The sequence below is a fragment of the Ixodes scapularis genome, unplaced genomic scaffold (assembly GCF_016920785.2).
Source record: "Ixodes scapularis isolate PalLabHiFi unplaced genomic scaffold, ASM1692078v2 PGA_scaffold1__304_contigs__length_218370807, whole genome shotgun sequence".
In the NCBI taxonomy this organism is placed as follows: domain Eukaryota; kingdom Metazoa; phylum Arthropoda; class Arachnida; order Ixodida; family Ixodidae; genus Ixodes; species Ixodes scapularis.
The window spans coordinates 23,111,875-23,135,255 of record NW_024609846.1 but is presented as its reverse complement, the minus strand read 5'-3'; the positions used below and the strand labels follow the sequence as shown (position 1 = coordinate 23,135,255).

The 23,381-nt window shown below is 44.9% G+C and overlaps 1 protein-coding gene and 1 long non-coding RNA gene across 3 annotated transcripts in view; both read right to left on the bottom strand.

Annotated features, from left to right (window-relative positions):
• Nucleotides 1-1,936: 1,936 nt before the first annotated feature.
• On the bottom strand, nucleotides 1,937-4,856 carry LOC115311618. 2 transcript variants are annotated; one of them, XR_003917078.4, is made up of 4 exons: nucleotides 4,705-4,856; nucleotides 4,406-4,578; nucleotides 3,737-3,781; nucleotides 1,937-2,147 (listed from the first exon to the last, which is right to left on the bottom strand). It is a non-coding gene; the product is annotated as an uncharacterized LOC115311618 (long non-coding RNA). The 2 variants fall into 2 exon arrangements; XR_003917077.4 differs by having other exon boundaries at nucleotides 4,406-4,833.
• Nucleotides 4,857-11,403: 6,547 nt separating this feature from the next.
• LOC115311616 (transmembrane protein 132E) overlaps nucleotides 11,404-23,381 on the bottom strand; it is a 39,042-nt gene continuing 27,064 nt past the window's right edge. The window contains exons 13-14 of the mRNA XM_042290103.1: nucleotides 20,746-21,072; nucleotides 11,404-15,213 (exon numbers count right to left, since the gene is read on the bottom strand). Coding sequence (XP_042146037.1) covers nucleotides 14,539-15,213; nucleotides 20,746-21,072 — 1,002 coding nt within the window. The 3' untranslated portion in view covers nucleotides 11,404-14,538. The remainder of the gene's footprint in view (nucleotides 15,214-20,745; nucleotides 21,073-23,381) is intronic.

Here is a 23,381-nt window from a genome sequence, read left to right as displayed (position 1 = left end):
GTTCTCTGCAGGGGAAGTGGAATGCGTGTGCTTGATCATGCCTGCCAGTTCACGAACGCTATGCATAGCCAATGAACGAAGTGCAATCAAACTTCTCACAAAGGTGTCTTAGGTGGTGCATTTATCACGCTTAAATTTCGTGTGTGTAGTTTACTGGATTTTCCATGCAACCTTGCTCCGTTGAGTGGGCTTTCCCTTCAGCACGGGTGCACTAGGAGAAGCAACAGTCGCGGCGTCTACTCCTCTGCCGTGGCGGCAAGACATCCAACTTCCCCACGGGGCCACAAGAAAATATATAAAGTGCAAGTATGGATCTATTTTTTCCGCGAAAGGACAGTTTTCTTTATTTACCTAAAATGAAGAAAAAAAAATAATGATTAGGTAGGTTTTTTCTTACCCACCTCCCACGGTGAAGCTATTTGATCAGGCTAACACTGCACACGTATTCGCCGACACCGCGTTTCCGCTCCGGTTTGTAGCAAAAAGCACCGATAAATGAACGCCGCACATTTTTAACATCAACAAGGGGAAAAAAACAATTTAAACGTTTTTTTGTCGTTTCGAATTTTTATTTTTGTTACTCGAATAAGTAGTCGGAGCTGATGAAAAGTTTGACAACGGTCCTGTTAATGCCGTCTTTTTGAGGAAATATCAGAAAGTCGCAACAAGTCTGATAAATAATCCCCGCACTTTCGCCCCGAAAAAAATAAATAAATAAACGGTGAAATGCGTGTTTTCATACCCCTAAGCCTATTTACCCTATATGCCAGTTGCGTAGCCTGGGAAAGAGCTGATGGGGTTCTGCACCACTGCTATAAATACTATCATAATATTTCTTTTATTTATTATTTATTTATTTATTTAAACATTTTAAACGGCAAACGCGCGAAATAAAAAAAGACATTTTTCTGATTATTGTTTTTCTTCCTCCCTAGGAAGGAAAGCCCTTCTCCGCATGCGCAGAACTCTTCTTGAGAAAACGCGCAACGACCTCTGCCTTTAGTTCTATAATGCATTATAAGGATTTGGTGAGAGAATTGGTGTGTCACGTGACGTACAGTTTCCTGCTAAATTTAGCGGGGAAGCTGGAATGGTGTCTAGGTCACAAGACGTGAATTATCCCGCTAAATCTAGCGGGGAAACTGAGTTAACGTATAGGTAACGTGCCGTCAATTTCCCCAAGGTGTAAGTATAGGTGAAGTGACGCCATTTTCCCGCTAAATTTAGCGGAAAATACACGCACAGACGGACGGATGGACGGACACATTTTTGGGATTGGGGGGTAGCGTTATAAAGAGCATTTCATGCTTTAAATTTCGTCCCATCGTAAATGGTCTCCATTTCGTTCCATCGTAAACTTATCTAAAATCTCGCGATAGACGCCATACATCACAATGGTCTTGGGCAGGTGGTAGTGCGCCTAAGGTTTGAGAGCCTCCAAATGAGATTGGAATCACGTGGTTCGAAAGCGTTGGTCGTCTGCAATCGTCTCCGCCCCGCTTAGTCTCTCTTCCTCCTCGCCACTCACTAAAGCAAGAACTCGCGGATTCGCGAGAGGATCCGCGCAGGCGGAAAGTAGATTTTGGTGCCGGGTGCCGAAATCGACTCGTCGCTGGCAGAAAATCTGGTTATGGGTCCTTTGGCCGAGAACACAGAGCAGCGAGAGAAAAAAGGAAAGGGAGGAGAGAAAGCCGCGTGATTGGTCCTTATAGTCACGTGGTACACGCCCCGGCTGTTCCCATGTTGTGTGGGCCGTCACCCCCCGCAAGCCTCGCGCCGCGAGCAGGCGCGCGTCCCGGACCATTTTCCGCCAGCGACGAGGCGATTTCGTCACCCGGCTCCGAAATCCGCTTTCCGCTCGCGCGGATCCTCCTCGGAATTCGCAAGTGTAAGGGCGCCGTAAAAGATGGACGAGGCAGTGAGCGACACCGGTAGGTGGACAGTACAACAACGGGAAGTGTTTTTATTATTGTACTTTGGACGTCTCGCTGTACACAAATAGTTCTACGCTCGCATCGCAGATATGTGGTGGTGCTGCAAACACACTGAGCTGCCTGCTCGGGCTAATACTTTCTCCCCTCTCTCCGACGACCGCCGATGGTCGAGGCGGCCTAGGACTCCTTCACCTTCGTCGGCGTCTCACGACTCTGCGGGAAAAAGTTAACGGAAAACAACACAGGTTGTTCAGGGCGGAGGAAGAGTCAGTCAAACCGTTTATTATGGTGTCCAGGAACAACATATCAATCTCCGTGCTCGCACACTTCGAAATAAATAAATAAAACACTTTCACACGCACATAAAGAACTCGTGCTCCACATGTCTCACAGAAACATAGCAGATTCAGAGGGCAGTTCAAACTCCAAGATAAACGTAGCTAGGTCACAAAAAATATACGCGAACGAGGCATTTATGCTTATCAATATTGCACTGACTTATAGGTACTTTTCAGCCCTTTTTCAGAATGAGCACGTTTCGGACGGAGTTCTTAATGCAGCTCGATAAGCCTAATAATAATTAATAATAATGAGCTTTATTCTGGCGGTTACGATAAGGGACACAAGAAAAAAAGTGCAGCTTGACAAGCCCTCGGGCCCCTACAGTGGTCAACAACAAACAAATACACAGACACACACACACATATATATATACGCACACAGAAGCTAAGGTTTAAAAACATTATCATACACTTATGATTGAAGTCGATATTCAACTAGGATCAAGTTCTTGCGCAATACGAATCTCATCTATAGCGGTCTGTTTCGAAATTTCTCAACTTTTTGCTGTTCTTTTTTATTTTGTTATTTATTTACTAACTTTTTTTGCAAAAAGAAAAAAAAAAGATTGTGGATACTGAATGCCTTTTTAATTTCCTTCAGGGGGTGTATATTGCCACCCAACTGAGCGGTATCTCCCTTCCATTAGAAAGGAGGGAGTGACTGGACTTCAAGAACGCCCTATTTACTCCCTGTGAAAAGAGCGGAGTTTCCGAGGCTACCTAATAAGCACTCTTCCGTTCGATATGCCGTAGATAGCATTTTGGTCTGGAATGCCAAAAATATCTGTTCACCTTGGGCACAGTTTAGTTTAATTTTTATATGTATATTAAAAAAAAAAAAAATATTGTGGGCATCCTGAAAAAAAAAAAAAATTCAATTTATAATTTTTCTTTTTAAAGTTATGGTTGCCCCGTTTGACCCTTTTTCGTGACGTTGTAGTGACGCTCTCAGAATGGAGTAATCCACATGCTAATTGAATTTAGAACGTTTATTTGGTTTTAAAAAAATTTCGAGAAAAGGCTCTTTGACAATATCTGGCAAAGTTTGGCCAGTTCTTCCGTATGACCTATCTTAGGTTCATTATTAATATTTAGGTCAGCTAAGAGTAGAGAATTGATCAACACTTTCTGTTAATTTTAGAATGGATACTCTGTGAAGGGAAGAGCATTTATCTGAACAGTATATATTGAATATTGCTTTCCATATATTGTATTACTTCTGTCTCTATTGACTCCGACTGTAGTCACACTCCGATTGTATGTTGCAAGGTTTTCCTTTTTTTTTCCCCAAGCACGGCCGAAACTGCTGATTCAGCCGAATACGCAGAAGCGCTTCCCTCCCTCCCGTATCCTACTCCCGTCAAGGGAGAAGGGCGAGGTGAGCCGCTAAAGATGCATTGGCGTGACACAAAGGCGGGGGAGGAAAAGTAGAACAAAAATCGATAAAGAAAGAGCCCCCACCGATCTCTCCGCCCTGCTGTCGTCTGCTTCCGATATCACCATCGTCTGCAAAAGAATAATAAAAAAAAAAAATTGAATAAAAAGGCTGTATTAAAATATCGTAAAAATAATTGCGGGAAAAAAATCAATATAGAACTACGGAAAGAACTGCTGATGAATTGTTCGCAGAGCATTTTCAATAAGCTACAAATGAAAAGTAATAAAGATATTCTGGTGTTGCGACGTAAACGCCAGAAGTCGAAAGTACATGCATGGAGCAAGTAAATAGCGAAGCTTCCCGATTTACCCAGTCTCCCGTTTCGAGCCCACAGTCAATTAGGCTATAAACAGCAGAGCTCTATATTTAGAAACAGCTAGGAGTGGGCAGGGAGCATGGTACGTTTGCCACAACCGCTAGACGTCGTTATCGCGCTACGTCTCGCCAGTCTACCTGTCAGTAAACCGCGACGTTCCTCAAGATTACGGCACATCCCTCAGTGACAGAGGGGACTTTTTTCCCCCTAAAACGAACATTCGCTTACGACGAATGAAACGCATGCGCTTCGACGAGAAAGCTCTTTGTTGCGAAACCGGCAGCGGGGTTACGCGTGAGGGCGCGGTGTACCTAGGCATGGGCGAAACGCCTTCTGTCCAAGCGCGGACGGTAGGCTAAGGAGCGTTTCAGCTCACCCTGTGGTTTGCCGAAGACAGACTGGCCACGGTGGCCCTGACAAGGGCCCCGAGGTTCTGCACGAAGAGCACGAACTCGACGCACATGGCAACGCCCGGAGGACCGCTCCTGTCGTCGACGGGACTGCTCGGACGAGACTGGTCCTCGGCGGCGGCGCCCGTCGCCCCGATTTCTGAGACGCAGTGCGCCGTTGTATCGATCGGGCCCACCGCGCAGCTCCCGGGCCGGGATCGTCTGACCCGGGGGGGCCACGGCCGGAGCCCCGGACTCGTGCAACGCCCAAGGGAGTTCTCCTTACCTCTCCCATCGTACGACCACCTCCTCGTTTTCCCGCGCTCCAGGTCACGCGATCACTGTTGAACCGCCGCTCTGTCGCGCGGTTCGCGGAAATTGATATTTTATGTAGTATTCGTTATCGGACGTATCCCTATATGCCCCTCATTTCGGGGATTGTGGCGCGTGTCCGGAATTTTCGTTTAAGTTGCAGATCGAGATAGTTGTTGGGGATGTGGAGTAAATAAATGGTTAAATAAATTGCTAAGAAAGAAAAGGTAAAATTGGGCGATTTATGTTCATTAAGATGCGCCTCAGAGAAACGGCGACGAGCTCTCTGTGCCGTCTTGTCTTCCTTGATCATGATGTAGAAAACCCGAGACTGTGGTAAAAGCGGGGAAACTTGGTCGGGGAACAAAGACAGGGGAAAAAAACGTCTGACGTTCTTTTCCTCTGTCTTTCTTCTTCGACCAAGTTTCCCAGCTTTTACCACAGTCTCGGGTTTTCTACATCATGACCAACATCCACCAGCTCGCCTGCGCACTCACTGTTCTTTCTTTCATCTGAATACGATGAGTGACTCTAGGAGCGTGCAAAATACAATGTGCTTCCGAATACGCAGTTATATTCTTGCTTATAAATATGTAAAAAATCATTCGATAGCACGCAGGCTTCCCCGTTTTTCCTCCTTTCTGAAAAGAACCTTTTTTTACGCGGAAATTATTATTAAGAAAGAATAAACAATTAAAACAGGGACAACACAACCACATCTTTCAACTAGCAACAGACGAGTCTGTTGCTAGTTGAAAGATGTGGCTGTGTTGTCCCTGTTTTAATTGTTTATTCTTTCTTCATCCTTGACCACGCTCTTCTACCAAGCAAATTATTATTGCTTTTAGCTATTAAAACAAATTATGCTAATAATATTGTTTATTGTGTGTGTGTTTGTACGTGTGTGTGTTGATTAACCCGCAGCAGAGCGACCACACATTCCTTCGACTTACTCAACCCCTCACAACAAGGCCGAAAAAAAAAAAAAAAAAAAAACTTTACATATAATACAAGACCGTCGGTGGTGAAACCGCTCAGTCACTTCTTTCATCTAAGATACGTTGTCTAAAGCGGATCTTTTTTTCTTTCGAACTGAAAGTGTACGAGCTGATATGGGATGAATCAGACAGGGTCAAAAGCGAACCATCCTGTTTCACGAAAAAATAGAGTGCAGGCGAGCTGGTGTAAGTTGAACATGATTGTAAACCTGAGACTGGGGCAGAAAGAAAACACAACAGGAAATAGTAAAAGAGGAGGCAACGGAGACGTTGCCTCCTCTTTTACTACCTTCTGTTGTGTTCTCTTTCTGCCCCAGTCTCAGGTTTACAATCATGTTCATCCTGTTTCAGTAAGTGTTTTATCATCGCTGAACCATTCAGGAGTGGAGAGCTCCTCCCACTCTCTCCACCTGAGCAGAGCGAACACTGGCAAGGAGGTCGCCTCCTCTCCAGCGTTCGCTCTGCTACAGTGAGCAGGGGTGGGAGTGTATTCTGCTTTTAACGCTGCTTGGTTGGTCCGATTACCTTGTAGCGACGGCGAGGTATAGTTGTCAAATTTAGGAGGGGAATTGCAAACACAAGCAAGCTTGCTGTGTTACGCGCTTCAAATTTTTAGCTTTTTTTTTTTTTATTTTTCTGTTTTGCAAACGTCTAAAATTTAAAAAAAAAAAAAAAAGCGTCGCGCTGGTTTTTTTTTTTTTTTGGTTTTGCTGCCCGTCTGCGCACCCACCGAGGACGCTCTGCCGGGATAGGATGACGCGACTCGTGGGCGGGATTTCTGGCACTTTTTGAACTGTAAATTTGACCAAAAGGCGAAAAATTATCGCTGGTATCTCGAAGAACGTTGGCAAAAATGCTTTAAATTGGTTTCTTGTTCCATCATAACCCGTCAATACCGCTTCTTACAACGTGACCCATTTAACCGATAATTAAAAAAAAAAAAAAAGTTCTTGAATCCCCCGAAACTAAAGTCAAGCACTGCCAAAGCGCGCTGGCCAACGGCGTCGCGTCGCTGGCAGGCTGGTCGTCAACTATCTTGTGCTACATTGTCGGGGCTAGTGTGCACTCCAGCCAGAGCACCTGACTTCGTCGTGTGCTCCTTGTGCGCTCGCAAAAATAGGTCTGACAGAGTTGGAGTAGGCGGCGACGAAACAACGGCAAGGACGGGCCACGGGCGTCGAGCTTAGGCGTGTTTGCCGCTTGGGGCGTGTCGGAGATTCACCATCGATGACGTCATGCGCGGACCTCGTCTTCTACGAGCTGAAATATGCCGACGCTTCGCCGGCATCGTACTTTTTAACGCGAAAGGCGTAACTGTCTCATGGAGCGAGCTGACGTCATCAGTCTGGAGCGCGAAAGCGACACCTTCGGTTCCGTTGGCTGGCGCGCGTCGACGGGGCTCCCACTGGCCGCTGCGCTCGTCAGTTTCCACGACCGCTCACCCCATGGCGCTGCGTGTCCATCAGTGCGCCGTTAACAGGGAGCGTCCAAGGTCACCAGGGGAGGACGCGCGCCGACCGGCGACGAAAAGTACGCGGCAGACGATATAAGGGCGGTTTGCATGCTTTTGCATTCACAACTCATAAGGAATGCTTAGGTGTACCTCGAGCTTTTCTTCAGGTAGATCCAAGAGGATTTCATCAAAACCATTAAACTCGTCGGTGAGGACGGGCGAAGGAGGGACAACGTGTGTATGTCAACTCAAATTATGCACTTCCTTCAGCTCCTCAAAAATGAATAAACTGGAACACGTGTGGGTACTGTACTCGCAAAAGGCTGGTTCGTGTTTTTTTATTTACTTATACAATTATTTATAAACATATTTATTCAGTTTTTACATATATTTATTTACTATCAACTCATTTATAATTACTTATTAATAAATTCAGTTATTCATTACTTAATTTATTGTCTTCTTTCTACATCTAATATTTTATTGATTCGTCTATTATTTTATTTATGAAGATATTTATTTATACAGTTATTTATGTATATGTATTTAATAATTTATAAAAAAAAGTAATAATGATCTTTTGATGTGTCCGCTAACAGCTCAAGGCCTGCTATGTGATACACAACAAATATAACGCAACCACTAATCTCTACCGCAAAAAAAAAAAAAGAAAAAGAAAATACGCACACGTACATATATTTGACTGGCAAGTAATATGGCATCGAAATTACGACGAAATGTTGCTGCATCATAAAATGTTTCAAGGTGGGGACAATTACACTCGTTAAATGCAAGTTATATTCTTAAAATATATGTGGTTAAGCCATAGAGTGCAACTGCAACAGAGGGAGCTCAACAAGGCAGGTAAAACGCCGTCCATCATACAATGCATTTTTTTTTTTATTTCACATACTATCAGTTCTACCGTAGGACTATAATAGGTGTGGGTTAATAAATTATGCATAAAAACAACTATACAACACATCACCACTCAGCTATTACAGCAATACCACAAAGTTCAAACATTCAGCGACCGTGACACAAGTAAAACAATACTAGGAATACAGTGAATCATCATTGTACATACCCGTTCGAGTGTAAAACGAAGATAATTTATTACTTTATGAATTTATTACTTTAATGTATTTCTTCATTTATAAATGTATTATTTCTCTTATATAATTATTTTATTTACAAATGTATCGTTTTATTATACATTTGTTTATAGTTATCTTTAAATTTCATAATGTATTTATACATTTATATTAAAAAGCCACTGAAAAGAAAAAAAAACAATTTTTTTATGCAGTCTGGTTGGGACATGCGTGTCAAAAAAAATTAATTCTACTCGAAAAAAAAAAAAAAGAAAAAAAAAAGAGCAATTTCGGTTGCGCAAGGCGCGATTTGGTGCGTAGTCACCTTCTTTCCACTTGTTTTCTTTCTCGGCCTTTTGGGCGCGTGGAGGAGAGGTGGATCGGCTTGGCCATCACGTTGATGTGGAGAGAGTGTACGACCATCTCGTAGTGGTGGAGAGAGGGCATGACCATCCCGTTGATGTGGAAAGGGTGTATGACCATTCCGTGACGTCGTGAACTTTGCGCGCAGAATTCAAAATAACTCTCGCGCCGTCAGTATTGCTCTCCATTACTTTTTCTCCGTAAAATCAATTTCCCCGATCCCGGGCAGCTCCCTCTCCTTGGCCTGTCCTCGTTTCCCCGTCTTCCCCTTCTTCCCAACATTCCTCAGTCACCTCGGCAAGAGGAATCCTCCGCCGCGGAAAAGGGGCGAGGGACAGGGGACCAAGGACGTCATGAAGGAGACCGTTTTTTTTTTGCTTGTTTTTGTAATTTTGATTTGCCTATAACTTCTAAAATAAAGCGAATTTCGAGAAAATAAAAAAGTTCACTAAGTTACTACGTTCAGTGCGCCCAAGTTCGGTGCAAATAAAAAAAAAAAAAAAAAAACAGTAAAAAAGTGTAAAAAAACATTAACACCTCCAATTTTTTTAATTTTTTTGTTAGGCGATTTATTGAATCAGAGTAGCGATGTGGGCGAGTTGGTTCATGCTTAGAAATAATGGAAACAGCGCGCAAACGACAAGGACGGGAGGAAAAAAAGTACACAGGACGAGCGCTGAACTGACAACTGAATATTTATTGAAAAGGACCCAACGAAGAAAACACCCACAAAAAACACACTCGCATCATCACGTGTCCATGAAAGTAATCTCCTTCTTATGTAAATACACAGAAGTTTGACTCACGCAGTTCTGTTCCCCCTCCTTCTTTATTCCATACGCTTCTGAAATTTAAAACAAAAATTCCTAAACCCTGCAGCCCGAGAAAGCGTCGAGCTTTTTCTGCCGAAACCCTTGAGGAGCGCTTTGATTTTCTTACTCTGCGGGACTTGAGAACTTTTTCTCCGTTTTAAAAATAAATAAGAGTTTGCAGAGATTGTTGTGTCTGTGGCGGGGAGGTTTGATGTCCCTGTCGTGTTTTCGGCGCCTCGTAAGCTGGCACACCTTTGTTCTAAAGTAGCCGAGAGGAGGGGGGGGTGGGAACCAATGCACTGTAAACCACAGAAAGAAGTACGTGGATTGTGCGATCGGAGTGGTGTACAGGATCCCGTTAAGCTGTGGAAGAGTTTACATCGGGCAAACGGGCCGTTGCATAAATGAAAGGGCACGCGAACATGACTGGTCGCTTAGTTCAACAGCAGGAGGGCATTTGCCCCTGCACTGCGGAACATGCAAATGTCATCCTGATTTCAATAAGATCACAATCATGGGGAGGGGAGTAGATAAAACAGCCAGGGAAATTTTAGAAGCGTATGGAATAAAGAAGGAGGGGGAACAGAACTGCGTGAGTCAAACTTCTGTGTATTTACATAAGAAGGAGATTACTTTCATGGACACGTGTTGATGCGAGTGTGTTTTTTGTGGGTGTTTTCTTCGTTGGGTCATTTTCAATAAATATTCAGTTGTCAGTTCAGCGCTCGTCCTGTGTACTCCTTTTCCTCCCGTCCTTGTCGTTTGCGCGCTGTTTCCATTATTTCTAAGCGATTTATTGTGCTGTCAGAAGACTACCCAATCAATATTTTGTTTTAGTGTCACGTATATCTTTAATAAAGTAAAAAAAAAAACAACTGCTCAAGACCGAAACCGAAACTGGACTGAGGAGGAAGAAGAAATGGAGAGGAGGAGAATGTTACCAAAAATCACGTGGCCGTGCAACTTTTTTTTTTTTTTTTTTTCAATCAACGTGTTTGCAGTTTTCTGAGAAGCTACAAAAAAAAAAAATGGGTATCATATTTTTTTTTTCTCCATTTCTAGTATTGAGTGTGTGCCTTCGATGACCCACGACTTTGATTATCTTTGGTGGTTGTTGTGTCTAAGCCCTACGGCCCGTGACCACGGAGAAGAGAGTGAGCGCGACTCAAACCAGCCAGTTCTCGATCGGTGGCTTTTGGGTGGAAAGAAACCGAATTTCGAGCCACAAATTGTTTTCTGTGTAGTTGGGCTCTCATGTCATGTACAAATAAATACCTCGGCGAGCATAAGTACCCTGTCAGTGTCCCTTTAATTTATATATTTAATAATATGTTAATTTATTTATAAATGAGTGTAATAACTCCTAAAAAAATATGGTGATTGAGAGAAAATAAACTTTTTGGGAACAAACTGTCAGTCACGGTGGATGTCGTGGATTGAATGAAAAAAAGACCTAATTAGCCAACTAATGTTCACTAATTAACTTCTTAATTAGCACAGTTTGGTGGCCAGTACAAATGGCAAGCTTGTAGCAGCAGACACAACAATCTCTGCAAACTCTTATTTATTTTTAAAACGGAGAAAAAGTTCTCAAGTCCCGCAGAGTAAGAAAATTAAAGCGCTCCTCAAGGGTTTCGGCAGAAAAAGCTCGACGCTTTCTCGGGCTGCAGGGTTTAGGAATTTTTGTTTTAAATTAATCGTTAAAGAAAGACTATGAAATCATGAATTTGTGAAGTTATTTATAAATGTATATGTACATAATTAAACCTCTTAGCAATTTATTTAGGAATCTATGTATTGAAAAATTTGTGTAATATTTATTTATAAATGTCTTTCTAAATTTATATAAATGTATTTGTTCATTCACTATAAATGAAAAAATGTGGCATTTCACAATGCAACGCTATTTAATGACTGACCAACATAATTCACAGAAATGAACAACTCTGGGCCTCCACACATCAAGGGCTCGATCTTTATTGGCTTGTGGGTACAAGTACAAAAAGAAACGACCCTTGTGACTAGAGTACATGAACTCTAACAGCATTTTGGGTATGACCACACAGGGTTCACCAGGACTGTACAAACATGCAAAATAAATTAGAAGCTTTGCAGCAGTCTGTAGACATGACAATGGCTTTCTGTACAGATGTGGCTGAGACTAAACAACCCCCAAGAAAGGTCCTAAATGCAGCACTCAGGTAAAAAAAAGGTGACCCACCTTACGCGGGGAAAATGACTCGGCAGATTCGGGCCTGCTGCAAACGTCGCACTGGTTCCATCAACGCCAGGGGTGAAATGATGCTTGCATTGCATAACATGTGTCCAAACAAACCCCAGATCAACCTTTGGAGAAACATGACGCGAGCCCTGGAAATTATTTGGCATAAAACATGACTGAACAGACCGCGCTGCAAAAACGACCTCCTGCAAGGTCTTAATAACGAGACAAAAACAATAAAATAATGCGTTGTTGAGAAAAAAAAAACACAAACAATTGCAAACAATCAGATCCTTCAAGTGGTGCAACCAAACTCCACTTAAGATCATGCAACAGCGGAGCATAGATAGATTGTATGAGATTGTGATGCAAGCTCTGCAAAGTGCGCACAGTAATTGTTTGTTCATAGCAACGAGCGTGCCAAAAGCTTTGCAAGCACGTGGCTCTAAGACTACAATGCATTGGCAGCGAGATTCCATTTGCAGTTACATTTGTGGCCCAAAAAGTGACTTGCCACACGACAAGTAACACGCCCGAGCTGCCTCTGTGGTGCTTTCCTTTGTGACCCACTCTTAAAATGAGTGCGAAAATTGAGTATTATTACATTGATGTGTGCAACCGATATACACACATTAGACTAAACAATATTGTATTAAATTGCACACAAGTGAAACAGGAATCGTCATGTTTTAGACAAGGGGCAGTGGCATGTGAGCGACCTCGGAGGCATTCCCACGATTCGCGTGACAATGCTTCCAAGTCTGGAACCAACGTGTTGCGCTCCTGGTTCAGCCTGTTCTCAGCACTCGAATCATAATATCTCCATTGATGCCTCACCTTATCATTGTACCAGACCCACCTAAACTTGCAGAATCGGTAGGAAGTTAGCTAACTGCACGTCTTTCACTGTACATCGCCAGATGTAAAATTTGTTTGACGGGCATTGTCCAGTTGTTACGGATAGAGACCAAATGAGTTTTCCATGCGAGTCAAGTTGTCTTATAGTATTTTTACATGAAAGTGGGTAGCTGCATTCAATTTTCCCTTTTCGATCCCTCAGCAGTTGCACGTCCACTGTCTGGCTGCCCGTGTGAGAGAGCACAGAGAAGTGCGAGACACTCAAAGCCTGTACAGAAGTGAAACTACAAAATTCTCACGGAAGGAAGAGCGCGATGCAACACTGTGGAAAGGTGTCAGTGTGAGGAACACCGTGGGGCATTGTGAAGCACATTTGGAATTCTCAAAGTACCTTGGTCCAAAGTGATAGGAACGCAAATATAAAACATCTCGAGAAGAGTTGGGGAAACAGACGCTGTGGTAGTGCCTGGTGCTGGCACCAAGCGTCGGTACGCGGACATGTCCGACTCGCTACACTTTGCAAAGGTGACTACGTAGCTAACCGTTCAAAAATTCTGCTGATGTGCAAAAAAACAAATGCTGAGATCTTTGGTATGAAACTTCATTGGAAATTTTAAAATGAAGACAACACCGTTGAAAGGTTTTGTACAAAAAATAAGCAAAATTAAAACAATTGCACACATAAAGAGGTGCATGTCACAGAATATGCAGGTGTAAACCTTTTGTTTTATAATGCCACATGACAATGGCTATAATAGAAATGTCATCTCACCTAAGTAGCTGCCTTGGAGCAGCTTCGTTTTGCTTTTTAAAGCTTCGAGGCAGCCATTCTTAAAAGAGATCCTGGCTTTTTTGGTATTTGCGAGGGAACATATACAAAAGCGGTCGACTAACGACAAAAACAAACTTAACAGACTTATCCTTTACGTCTGCAGGTACTTAGAAAACAAAAAAAAAACTCAAATTCCCATATATAGATAAGCAAAGTAGTAAATTAGCTTTCTGCATCGTGGCACAGAGTTCATGTAATTCAACTTAAAAGAAAAATGCTTTTTTTCTCCTTGCCTATCGCAGCAAGATATGCACACTTATGAAAGTCTTAGTTTAAGTGTATAGCTTCAACAATTCAAAATTACTTCCAACACAGGCACTTATACAAACTCCGAACTTTCATACCATACTTCGATAAGATACTCGGATTTTAACTCCCGTCTTTGAGGCAAATCCAATTTCAGTTCTAAACCGAATGCTCGAAGAGCAAGTGACACTGCAAATAGCTCATCTATCGCTTTAGTAACCTACCAATCGGAATCATCTTCCACCTTCCAAAATCAGCTTCCAAAAATGGCCACCGCACAACCCGAACCTGGAGCACAAAAAACAAAAAGTGCTCCCGAAAGCAACGTCGGCACCACAAGAATGGGCCCTTCCCCACCAAGGAGACGGACGCCCGCACGAACAACGAGGCACTGTCCTCGTAAAATGGCTGCAACCCCAACGTTCCTCTCCAACCATTCGTTAGAAACGTGTGTACCGACAACGGTAGAACTACGCCTGCTGGAACGTGTCTCCGACTGGTTTGCTTGATATTCCATCCGCACATTCAAAGCGCCGCCAAGATGGCAACAAATGATGTTACGAAAGCCAGAGTGGCACGCTGTCGGATGTCTTTCGTCCCGGCAGTTGGTCGTAGAAATGCTGGAGAGACGCACGAGCAAACGTAAGCGTTGCCGTCGTCGAGGCGTCCCGTCCCGTGGCTGCTGAAGGATCCATGGACCGGAGAGCCGGAGAGCGACCCTCAGCAGAACGAGCGTCTGCCGCGCCCACTGTCGCTGCGACACCGTCAGGATCCCAGCCTGCGACGACGTGACACTCGAGGGATCGGTTGAGCGTCGCAATCGAGGGGCCACTTTTTTAACGCGGTAAGCGCGCCGGTCGGAGCCGCGTTCCGGGCATCGCAGTAGAACCACCCCGAGATGCCGGCGGCGAAGCCGAGAAACGTCGACCCCTCAGGCACTGGACTCCTTGAGCGAGTCAAAGTACTCCACGAGCTGGTCATAGTTCATGCCTTTGGTGACGTCCTCCCACTCGAGCGTGTTGGCGCCCGCCGCCGGACCCTTGGCTCCGCCCTTGACCCTCCCTGCGACCTTCGACCCAGGAGAAACGCCCTTTGGTTGCGCTGGGCCCGCCCTCCGGTTCGGAAAGGGTGCCACCGCCGTCTTCGCGTTTGGAGACGGGGTTTTCGCGTTCGGCGACGGGGCTTTCGTGTTTGGGGATGCCGTCTTGGCGATCGGTGGATTCGGCGAGGGTGTCTTGCTGCCGACGGGCGTCGTCTTGCCTGCCCGGTGCGGCGGCACGGGTGGCGGCCTTGTGAACGTCAGCATCGGGTTGGTGCGAATTCGGGGCTGGGGGCGCTTGGAGTCGTCTGGAGCCACCACCGCCACGGTGACCATGGCGGCGGCGTTGGCGTTGGCGGGGGGCGGGGGGTGGGCGTGCGGGAGGTGAACGATAGTAGTCTTGGAGCGGTCTTCGGGCGGGATGAGGGCCTGGGAGCAGCGCGTGTTGACCGAGCTGCGTTCCAGTGTGGCCCGTCCCAGCCACACCCAGTCGTGGGCGCTCGCAACGGGCCGCCGAGGCTGCGGAGGAGGAGGCGGGGGCGCCGTCGCCACCGCACTGCTCACGGCCTGCGGGGAGGGAGAGAGACAACGTCGGACTTTGGCGACCCCCACCCGAAAAAATAAAGCACCCATATCGGGAGCAAAAACAGACTTTTCATGCGGTCTTTAGGCCTCTAATGCAGCATTTCTTTTTAATAAAAAAAAAAATTTCAGACGCACCTTTAAACTACTGCTTAAACATGCCGTTCAGTATAATTGCACAATTAATTAATTTTAGTAACTAATTTCTGAATTATTAACTTTGAAGGTACGGTTTTCAATAAGAAACTTGAAGCAGATCATTGAAAGCTACTAAATTTAGCTACGTTACCATGATATAAGGCACATGCAGCATTTAAGGCGTTCCGATAAAATGCTAAATTTAGACGAGTTTCTAGGTTTTGGTTTCTTATCGCAGTGCAGCTCCGTGCCAGTAATCTTGCCCCCCATGGCCAAAGACCACAACGTATGTGTGCCACCACGCATCAAGCGCATACGAGGCTAGATAAGAAAGCCTCCGAACAACCAGATGAGATCTGCCTTTTTGACATCGGTGCCAGTGCAAACACGCACCTTTACGTGTGTGATGGTGCACAAATGTTGCGCGTTTTGCCACAGTGGACGAGATTGCTAGCACAGAGGTGCGCTCCGATAAGAAACCAAGACCTAAAAACGAAGCCAAAACTGGAACCAAAGGGCCCATTTGTTTATACTAAATAAATAGGCCCTTTGGTACAAAACACTACGGCATCAACGTTTCGTTTTTGCACGTTGCATGGTTTCTGCAGGATCGATTTGGCCCGCATTCCCAGATACAATCTGTATGAGTTCAATTCTTGACCGAGTGACGCAATGTTATAATGCGTCATGGTGTTGCGTGCTGCTACGACTCGACATCTACTATACATCTATAAAGTTATTGACACCAGAATGTCACGTGATCCCACAAGTGTGTACCGTGAATGACATCGCATTGCAACATCTTGCGACTCCCGTCGCATGACAAGATATGACGCTGCAACATCACTCAACCGGATGTGGTTCGACACATATGTGACATGGTCACGCGACTTGTAGTGGCACCAGCCACACGACCCAGTGATACGAGCCACGGGACTAATAGTGGCATCGACCATGTTACCCATATAGTGGCGTCCCATTAAATTGACGGGGACGTTAGCACTCTAAATTTAGGTGACTACGGAACAATACGACGCTGCAGCACAAATCTCAACTCAATATCTGTTAAAACCTTATTTGCAATATTTACCAAATGTTTGGATTGCATGTAGCTACCATCTTAGATCTATCAGTCGACAAGCTCCACGGAAGGGCGGCGTTTGAAATAAGTTCTTTGTTGCCTGCACGTGTGCAGTTATGGGCGGAGAGTATTCCCAGTGCCACCAGCCACAACACCTCCATGGGCAAAGGGAAAAGACTGTTTCCAAAGGACGCCCATCAGGCAGAGTGTCGAACCGAAATTTTTACCGGTTCGGTTCCGGTTCGGGTTCACGGCTTTCGGTTTGGTTCCGGTTCAGTTCCGGGGAGCAAAAAATAACGGTTCAAACCGGTTCGAACCGGTTTGAACTGCTAAATTGAGAATATATTTTTCGCGTTGTTCTGGCAATATACACTATTTACGCCGTGAAACGATTAATTATATAGTTTCTTCGATCGTCCGTGCAATTTAGTTTTGTTTTTAGGTACCATAAATATTAAATTCAGTTCTTTAATTTCGACGCCAGAGTAGAAAAAAATCTACATTAACATACATAACGTCGTGTTCATACGACCCCACATCCCTTTGTTTACCAGTCACATATATTTTACCTGAATCAAAATGTTTAAGTACAAGAGTAAAGAGTTGAGGTGGCTGGTACATACCTGTAAATAGATCAGCTTCAAATTTAGAACTATACTGTGTTTTATTGTGCTTTCTTCGTGTTTAAGTAAAATTCTAAAGTTCAAGGTGATCTATTTACACGGTATAAAATGTTGTCGCAAAGTGCTGTAGGTCGCCTAAAATACCCGTGGTTAGTACAACTTTGTGTCGCAGTGTTAAAAATGAAATCGTGATTGTGTCCTTGAACTGAGGAATTAATTACATTACAAAATTATGAAATTAGCGTCTCCTGCTCATGCTAATTATGAAATAAGGTTTACGAAATACACTTCACAATATATATGTATGTGATGACGACACAACTGAGCTAAAAGCAATGAAATTTTCAGAATGTAACAAAAGTTTTAGGATAATTCCTTTCAGTCTTTTTTTTTTTTTTTTATAGAAACACTGAGCGGCAATTCAAATGCTTGCTGTTCTAACCAAACATTGTTTACACTCAGCACCGCATGCATGCCACTAATCATCCAGCAAGAAGTAATCGTAGTTGTTCACTCTAATCTATACGCACCTTCGCACTCAGATCAAATCTGGCCCCAAATAGCGCTTGCCCAAGTGAACATTTTCTTATGCAGAATTATACCCCTGTCAGACGGGCACGTTAAATGACATTTAAGCAAAATGACATTACAGCTTGGCCAATCCGCGTGTTTAATACGCCGCGCTGCGCGTGCACGCGCCACGTGCAGAACCAGCATCACGAGCTGATTCGCCGAGCTGTGAATGACATTCGATCAAAATAACATTTACTTTGCCGTCTGACAGGGGTATAAGCTGGCATAGCCTGGCTGTTGAGGTTTGTTCTTGACAAGATGCCGGTCAATTTAATTTGCAAATGAGCATCACCTTTGCTAACTGATGATTTTAACTCGATAGCGTTAAGGAGCTCATGTCTCAGAAAAGTCGATGACGGTGGCGTGTCTGAAAAATCCTGATTGGTCGATAGGTTCATGACGTCAGAGCTAGATACGCAAGAAGTTCAAGGAACCCACAATGCTCACGTGAAACGCGACATCACGCGTGGAATGAGAGTGATTAAAACATGACATGTAATGCGAATTAAAGGTCGCCGTATATCTCAAATGATTTCACTTTTGAAAGTAATTATTTTGCCTTAAAGAAAAAAAAATTAAGAATTTTAGGCGGGATTCGAACCCACGACCCTTTAGTTGCGAGTCAGACGCTTTTCACTAGGAACGGCGCGAGCATCTGGCACGACAAAAACGTGCTTTTTGGTAGGAGCGTTTTTGCAAGCAAAGTAGTTTCCGGAGTCACGCTTTTTGATCTGCGCCAAAGATGCAGGGAAGAGGAACCTTTACAACACAGTATGTTTTTGAGTAGTATTTAGTGATGTATAGAAATATTTTTATAGCTCCTTTAAGCAAAGTACAGAGGGAGTCGAAACTTGGGCAATAACTTGAGAACGATGCTCGTGTGAGACTTACAGCGACTGCCAACGTTCGGCTGTCTCTCTGAGGTCACTAAAATATCTTTTTTTTTGTATTCCTTCCGTACACACGTGTAGTTCTATGTAACATCATATTAATAAGTCGCATTTCGTAATTTCAGTACTTCTATTCTCGGGGACATCTTTCGGATGCAGTTCAGCAACAACGAAAAAATATTTGGGTGCCTCAATAATGTGAGATGGGTCTTGCAACATTTTTTCTTGTACTTTCAATAAATAGTGTTAAGAAATAACACCCAACGTTGATAGCTTGCGGAAACATCCATTAGTTTTCACCTAATAGCAGATGCAGAAAAAATGAAGGAAAGAGACAGCTGTCGATATCTCAACTCGCAATTTAAACAAGCGGCCTGATACCGCCAGTGTTCATCACAGTCATTCTCTAGGCGGCTAGGGTTTGGAAACCAAAAGCTTGGGCTGAGCTTCAGATATTGTTAGAGTTGGGCTATTATCATATGTATTTGACATGAGCCATTACCCGAATATTTGGCGATGCTGATTGTCATGAACCCGAGCACTCGACTAGGGGTTATGAAAATTGCTTACGTCACGGTGTCACGTGATTCTCGGTGCGAAATCGTGATGTCATGTTACGTCATGCTGTCAACAATGTTATACATCTATACTCGGCGACAACTTTTCTTGGCAATGCAGTGGAAGGTACGTCCCGCGTCCCCTCTTTCATTTTGAGTGTACGCAGGATCTCCTCCTCTCCCCGGAAATGGGGGAGGAGGAGAGCCTGCGTACACTCAAAATGGGAGAGGGGACGCGGGCCTGTACCTTCCACTGCATTGCCAAGAAAAGTTGTCGCGGAGTATAGTGACTTCCTTAAATTAAATCGAGCCGACGCAGTGAATCACGCGACGTCACGAGGTCACGTGACAACATGTATTGATACCATGACGTCACGTGACAACGTGACACATGGTTAATCATAATGCCATGAAACCCCCAGTTTACCATACTTTTCAATTCTGTATATGACGATTTGATCCATTGATAGAAATACAACTGCCAATTTTTCATTCCCATATGTTCATTTTGTCATACTAACAAAAAAGAAAAAAAAAAAGAAATATTCCCTTGCACCGTTTTGAACCGGTTACCGTTATTATTTTTTCGGTTTGGTTCCGGTTCAGTTCCAAGATGGCGGCAAAGATTTCGGTTCGGTTCAGTTCCGGTTCGGCTAAAAATAACGGTTCTGTTCTGGTTTTCGGTTCGGTTCGGTTCCGGTTCGACACCCTGCCATCAGGTGCAAACTTTTAGGGGCGAAGCTCTTTAGAATCTAGCCTTGTCCGGCGTCCGTGCTCACATCGATGGCCATCCCATCTGTCTTGTTAAAAAAAGTAAAAAATGTTTGCGCAGTCGATCAAACTTGTGCGGGGAGATCCCAATGGATTTCTAGTCTATCGCCTTAACCACTCGGCCACGACTGCGGGACGAGAGGGGGGCTCCGAGATGTGGTAGTAACTCAAGAGCTGGGAATGTCATGGATGAAACGTTGCATGTAGCCGCTCAACGTCTATACAGGAGAGGGCGCTGCGGTCAAATGCGTATATAACCACGTTCCATACCACACATTTTCTTTCTGACATGGACCGTTGACTTAAGCGGTGGAGATGCGTTCCCACGGCTTCTAACGGATCCAAGCTGATCCGCTAGAAGAACCACTGGCTCTGCATTTCACCGACCATAAAGCAGTAATAATGAAGTCGAAACACAACCTGGAACTCAGCACTACCTATGAGCAATAAAAAAAAATCAGCACCATCATCACTACCTATGAACAAAATCAGTATCATCAGCCCACCCAGAGCTTTGTCCCAATCAACATCATTCACCACGTGGAGATGAGGTCATTTTTTTGTTTACTTAAAAGATGACAACAGAACCACTTTTCACCGCAGGTGATGTGCAACCAACGTTTCCCCGGTTCCGCCGCTTCTCTTCATAGGGCAGGCCGATAGCACGGCAAGCGCCACACAGTGGATGCGCCAAGAAGGCGCCGGGCATTATAACAAGCTCGTGAACCGACTTTGATCTGGTAACATCAGTAGCCGCTGGGAAAACGTGGCTCCTGTCGCGGCACCACGACTGACGTAACAACGCGCCCGCTCCCCACCGACCGATCTTCATCTTCGTACGGTTCCGGGCCGAGCGCTCCTCTGGGCGAGGAGTGCGTGCTCACCCCCTGCTTCTGGTACTTGACGGCGAGCACGGTGCAGCCGGCGACCATGACGGCGGCAGCCAGCCCCAGAACCCCGAGCAAGGCGTAGAGGCCCAGCTCGAGCGGAGAGGCGATGAGCACGCGCACCCCGTCGGCGGACAGGGCTGCCCGGTTCTGGTGGGCTTGCACTGTGGGCTCGTGGGGACGCACCCCGTCCTGGTACGGCACCGAGTCCAGCCCCTCTCGGCCGCCGTCCGCCGTGAAGTGCGAGTCCACCCGGCCGAGAGACTCAGCCAGCGGGTCGCCCTTCTGCTTGCGCTGGCACGCCTCGCCCAGCTCAAGGTGCACCTGCGAGCGTGACTGCCACTCCGTCGAGGCTCACAAAGCAACCGGGAAACGAGCAACGCTTCGGAGACTCCTAGAAGAAGGGATCGCTCAGGATTCGAACCCTGTTCCCTGTGCTGCCGAAACGAAACCTCTATGCCGCAGAGGTGGTAAAAAAAGTTGTCTGCTTGGCACGGCGACAACTGAGGCTCTAACGGGCTCGAGTTGAAGGGTGTTTACAAGCGTCTGGTTCCAGATAGATTTTAAACCCGTTCATAATCAATCTACCATGCTCTTTGGGTTATAGTCTGCAGACATACTTTTAAGAGTTGATATTTATGCTGCGTGGATTACCCACTGCAACGGACTGTGTGAGGATTTCTTTCTTAATTCTTTCCTGACCGTGCCCATAGGCCGTTGGTCACCGGTGATCGATGGTTTCCAAGCGCCGTCAAGAAATTAAATTTAGCGCAGAGAATTATGTTCCACAATCTTGCGGATGGCCGAAGAACTCTAGTTTCGATTTCAATGTAGGCTTGAGCTTTATCGCAAGCTGGAAGGCTGTCAAAAATAGTCCCGGGGACGGTAGTTGCCTGCCTAACGCATCTAACTGCTAGCATCAGTCTTCGTAACAAAGAAGGCATTATTTACATATTTCAACTGTATTATGCCACATTTTTTAGACCTCAAAAGCTCTGGGGACACTTTAAATGATTTTATAGCTGTCGCTAGAGCCACTAAATGAGCTGCGCTTAGAGTATCGGCACTCTGTTCCTTGACATTCTTGTGGGCGTCGTTACTCTGAAGCGTAACTTATTTAGTGGCACCAGCTGTCGCTCAACAGGCGGTTGTCAGTAAGCATCACTATAATTTCCAATGCTGTTCTGAGTCAGCGTGCACGTCTTATGTACCCAACAAGGCAGACAAAAATGTTGAACATGCAGGAACTGCAATAGAGCCTATGAGGAAACCAAGGTAGAACACGAAGAAAGAAGGGATGGGCGAATATTCGGTTATTACGAAAAGCCAATCGAATTCCGTTCTATTTGGCATTCGCTTCGAATCGAATTTAAGTATTTGACAATATAAAATTATTCAACCTTTCCAAATACAGTCAAACCCGACTATATCGAACCCGTTTACATCGAATTATTCCTTATATTGAACAATTTTTGTGCACAGTAATGTTGGTGATAATATATAGCAAAAACTATGGTTGCATAAAACAAAAATAGCAGCCGCTACCGATATATCGAACTGCCAGAGCGCCGTTTTGCTCTGCAAGCTGGCTCTCCCCCAACGCGCTTGACCGCATTGAGGGAAAACCAACTTGCAAAACACGATAACTCTTTTTCTTTTTTTTTCGGGCGGCCGCGTCGATTGTTTGGAAGAAAAGAAAATATATCTTTTGCGGAGAGAGCGGAGACAGGTTCGTCTGCGACCGTTTCAATAAGGAATTGTAGTAGACCGTTTCCGCTGCCCGCTAAGCACCCGGATAGCGCTTCGTAATCCGCCACCAGATCTTGAACTATGCAGATAAGGCTGGCGGCGTGCATGCGCAGCTGCGGCGTTTTCTTGACGGACACCGTAGCGGTATCCGTCAAGCGGCCGCCCAGAGAGAGAAAGAAAGCCAGCTTGTTTTGCTAGTTGGCTTCCCCCAACGCAGGCACCTCTTTTGAGGGGAAGGCCAACTTGCAGAGCAAAACGGCGCTCTGCAGGATGTGCTCCCGTTGGACGTGCTCCGTGCTCTCGGCATAGTTCGGCGCTAATATAGAAGGCAGCGGTCTCAGCATTTTGGAGTCCGTCGATAGCGTAGAAAAATATCGTTATCGCGGATGCAATGAAGAAAAAGCAGCAGAAGATGCAAGACTACTTCATTGTGTAATATTTCAGCAGAAAGTGCATTTTTGAGAGTCAAATTCATTAAAACTTTTATATCGAATTACCCGCTATATCAAACTAGTCAACGTTTTTTTGCGAGTTCGATATAAACAAGTTTCACTTACTCTGGCTTGGATTTACGGCCAGGTGGCGCAAGCTTCCGACTGTTTCGACCCTTTCGTGCTACCGAATACACTTGAAATTAACAATTACAGTATATCTAATACCAAATAAGGGCAAATATAAAACTATACTTTAAACATATCTTGTGGTATTTTTTGCTTGTACTATTAAAACTTTTCGATTTGAAATTATTCGACCAAAATCACTATTCGCTTCAAATTCGATTCGGACCCAAAATCCTCTATTCGCCCATGTGAAAGCATTCTGCTGAAGGTGTGAGGTGTACAATCTGTGCTTCACCGATATAAGCATTCCTTCGATGAAAAGCA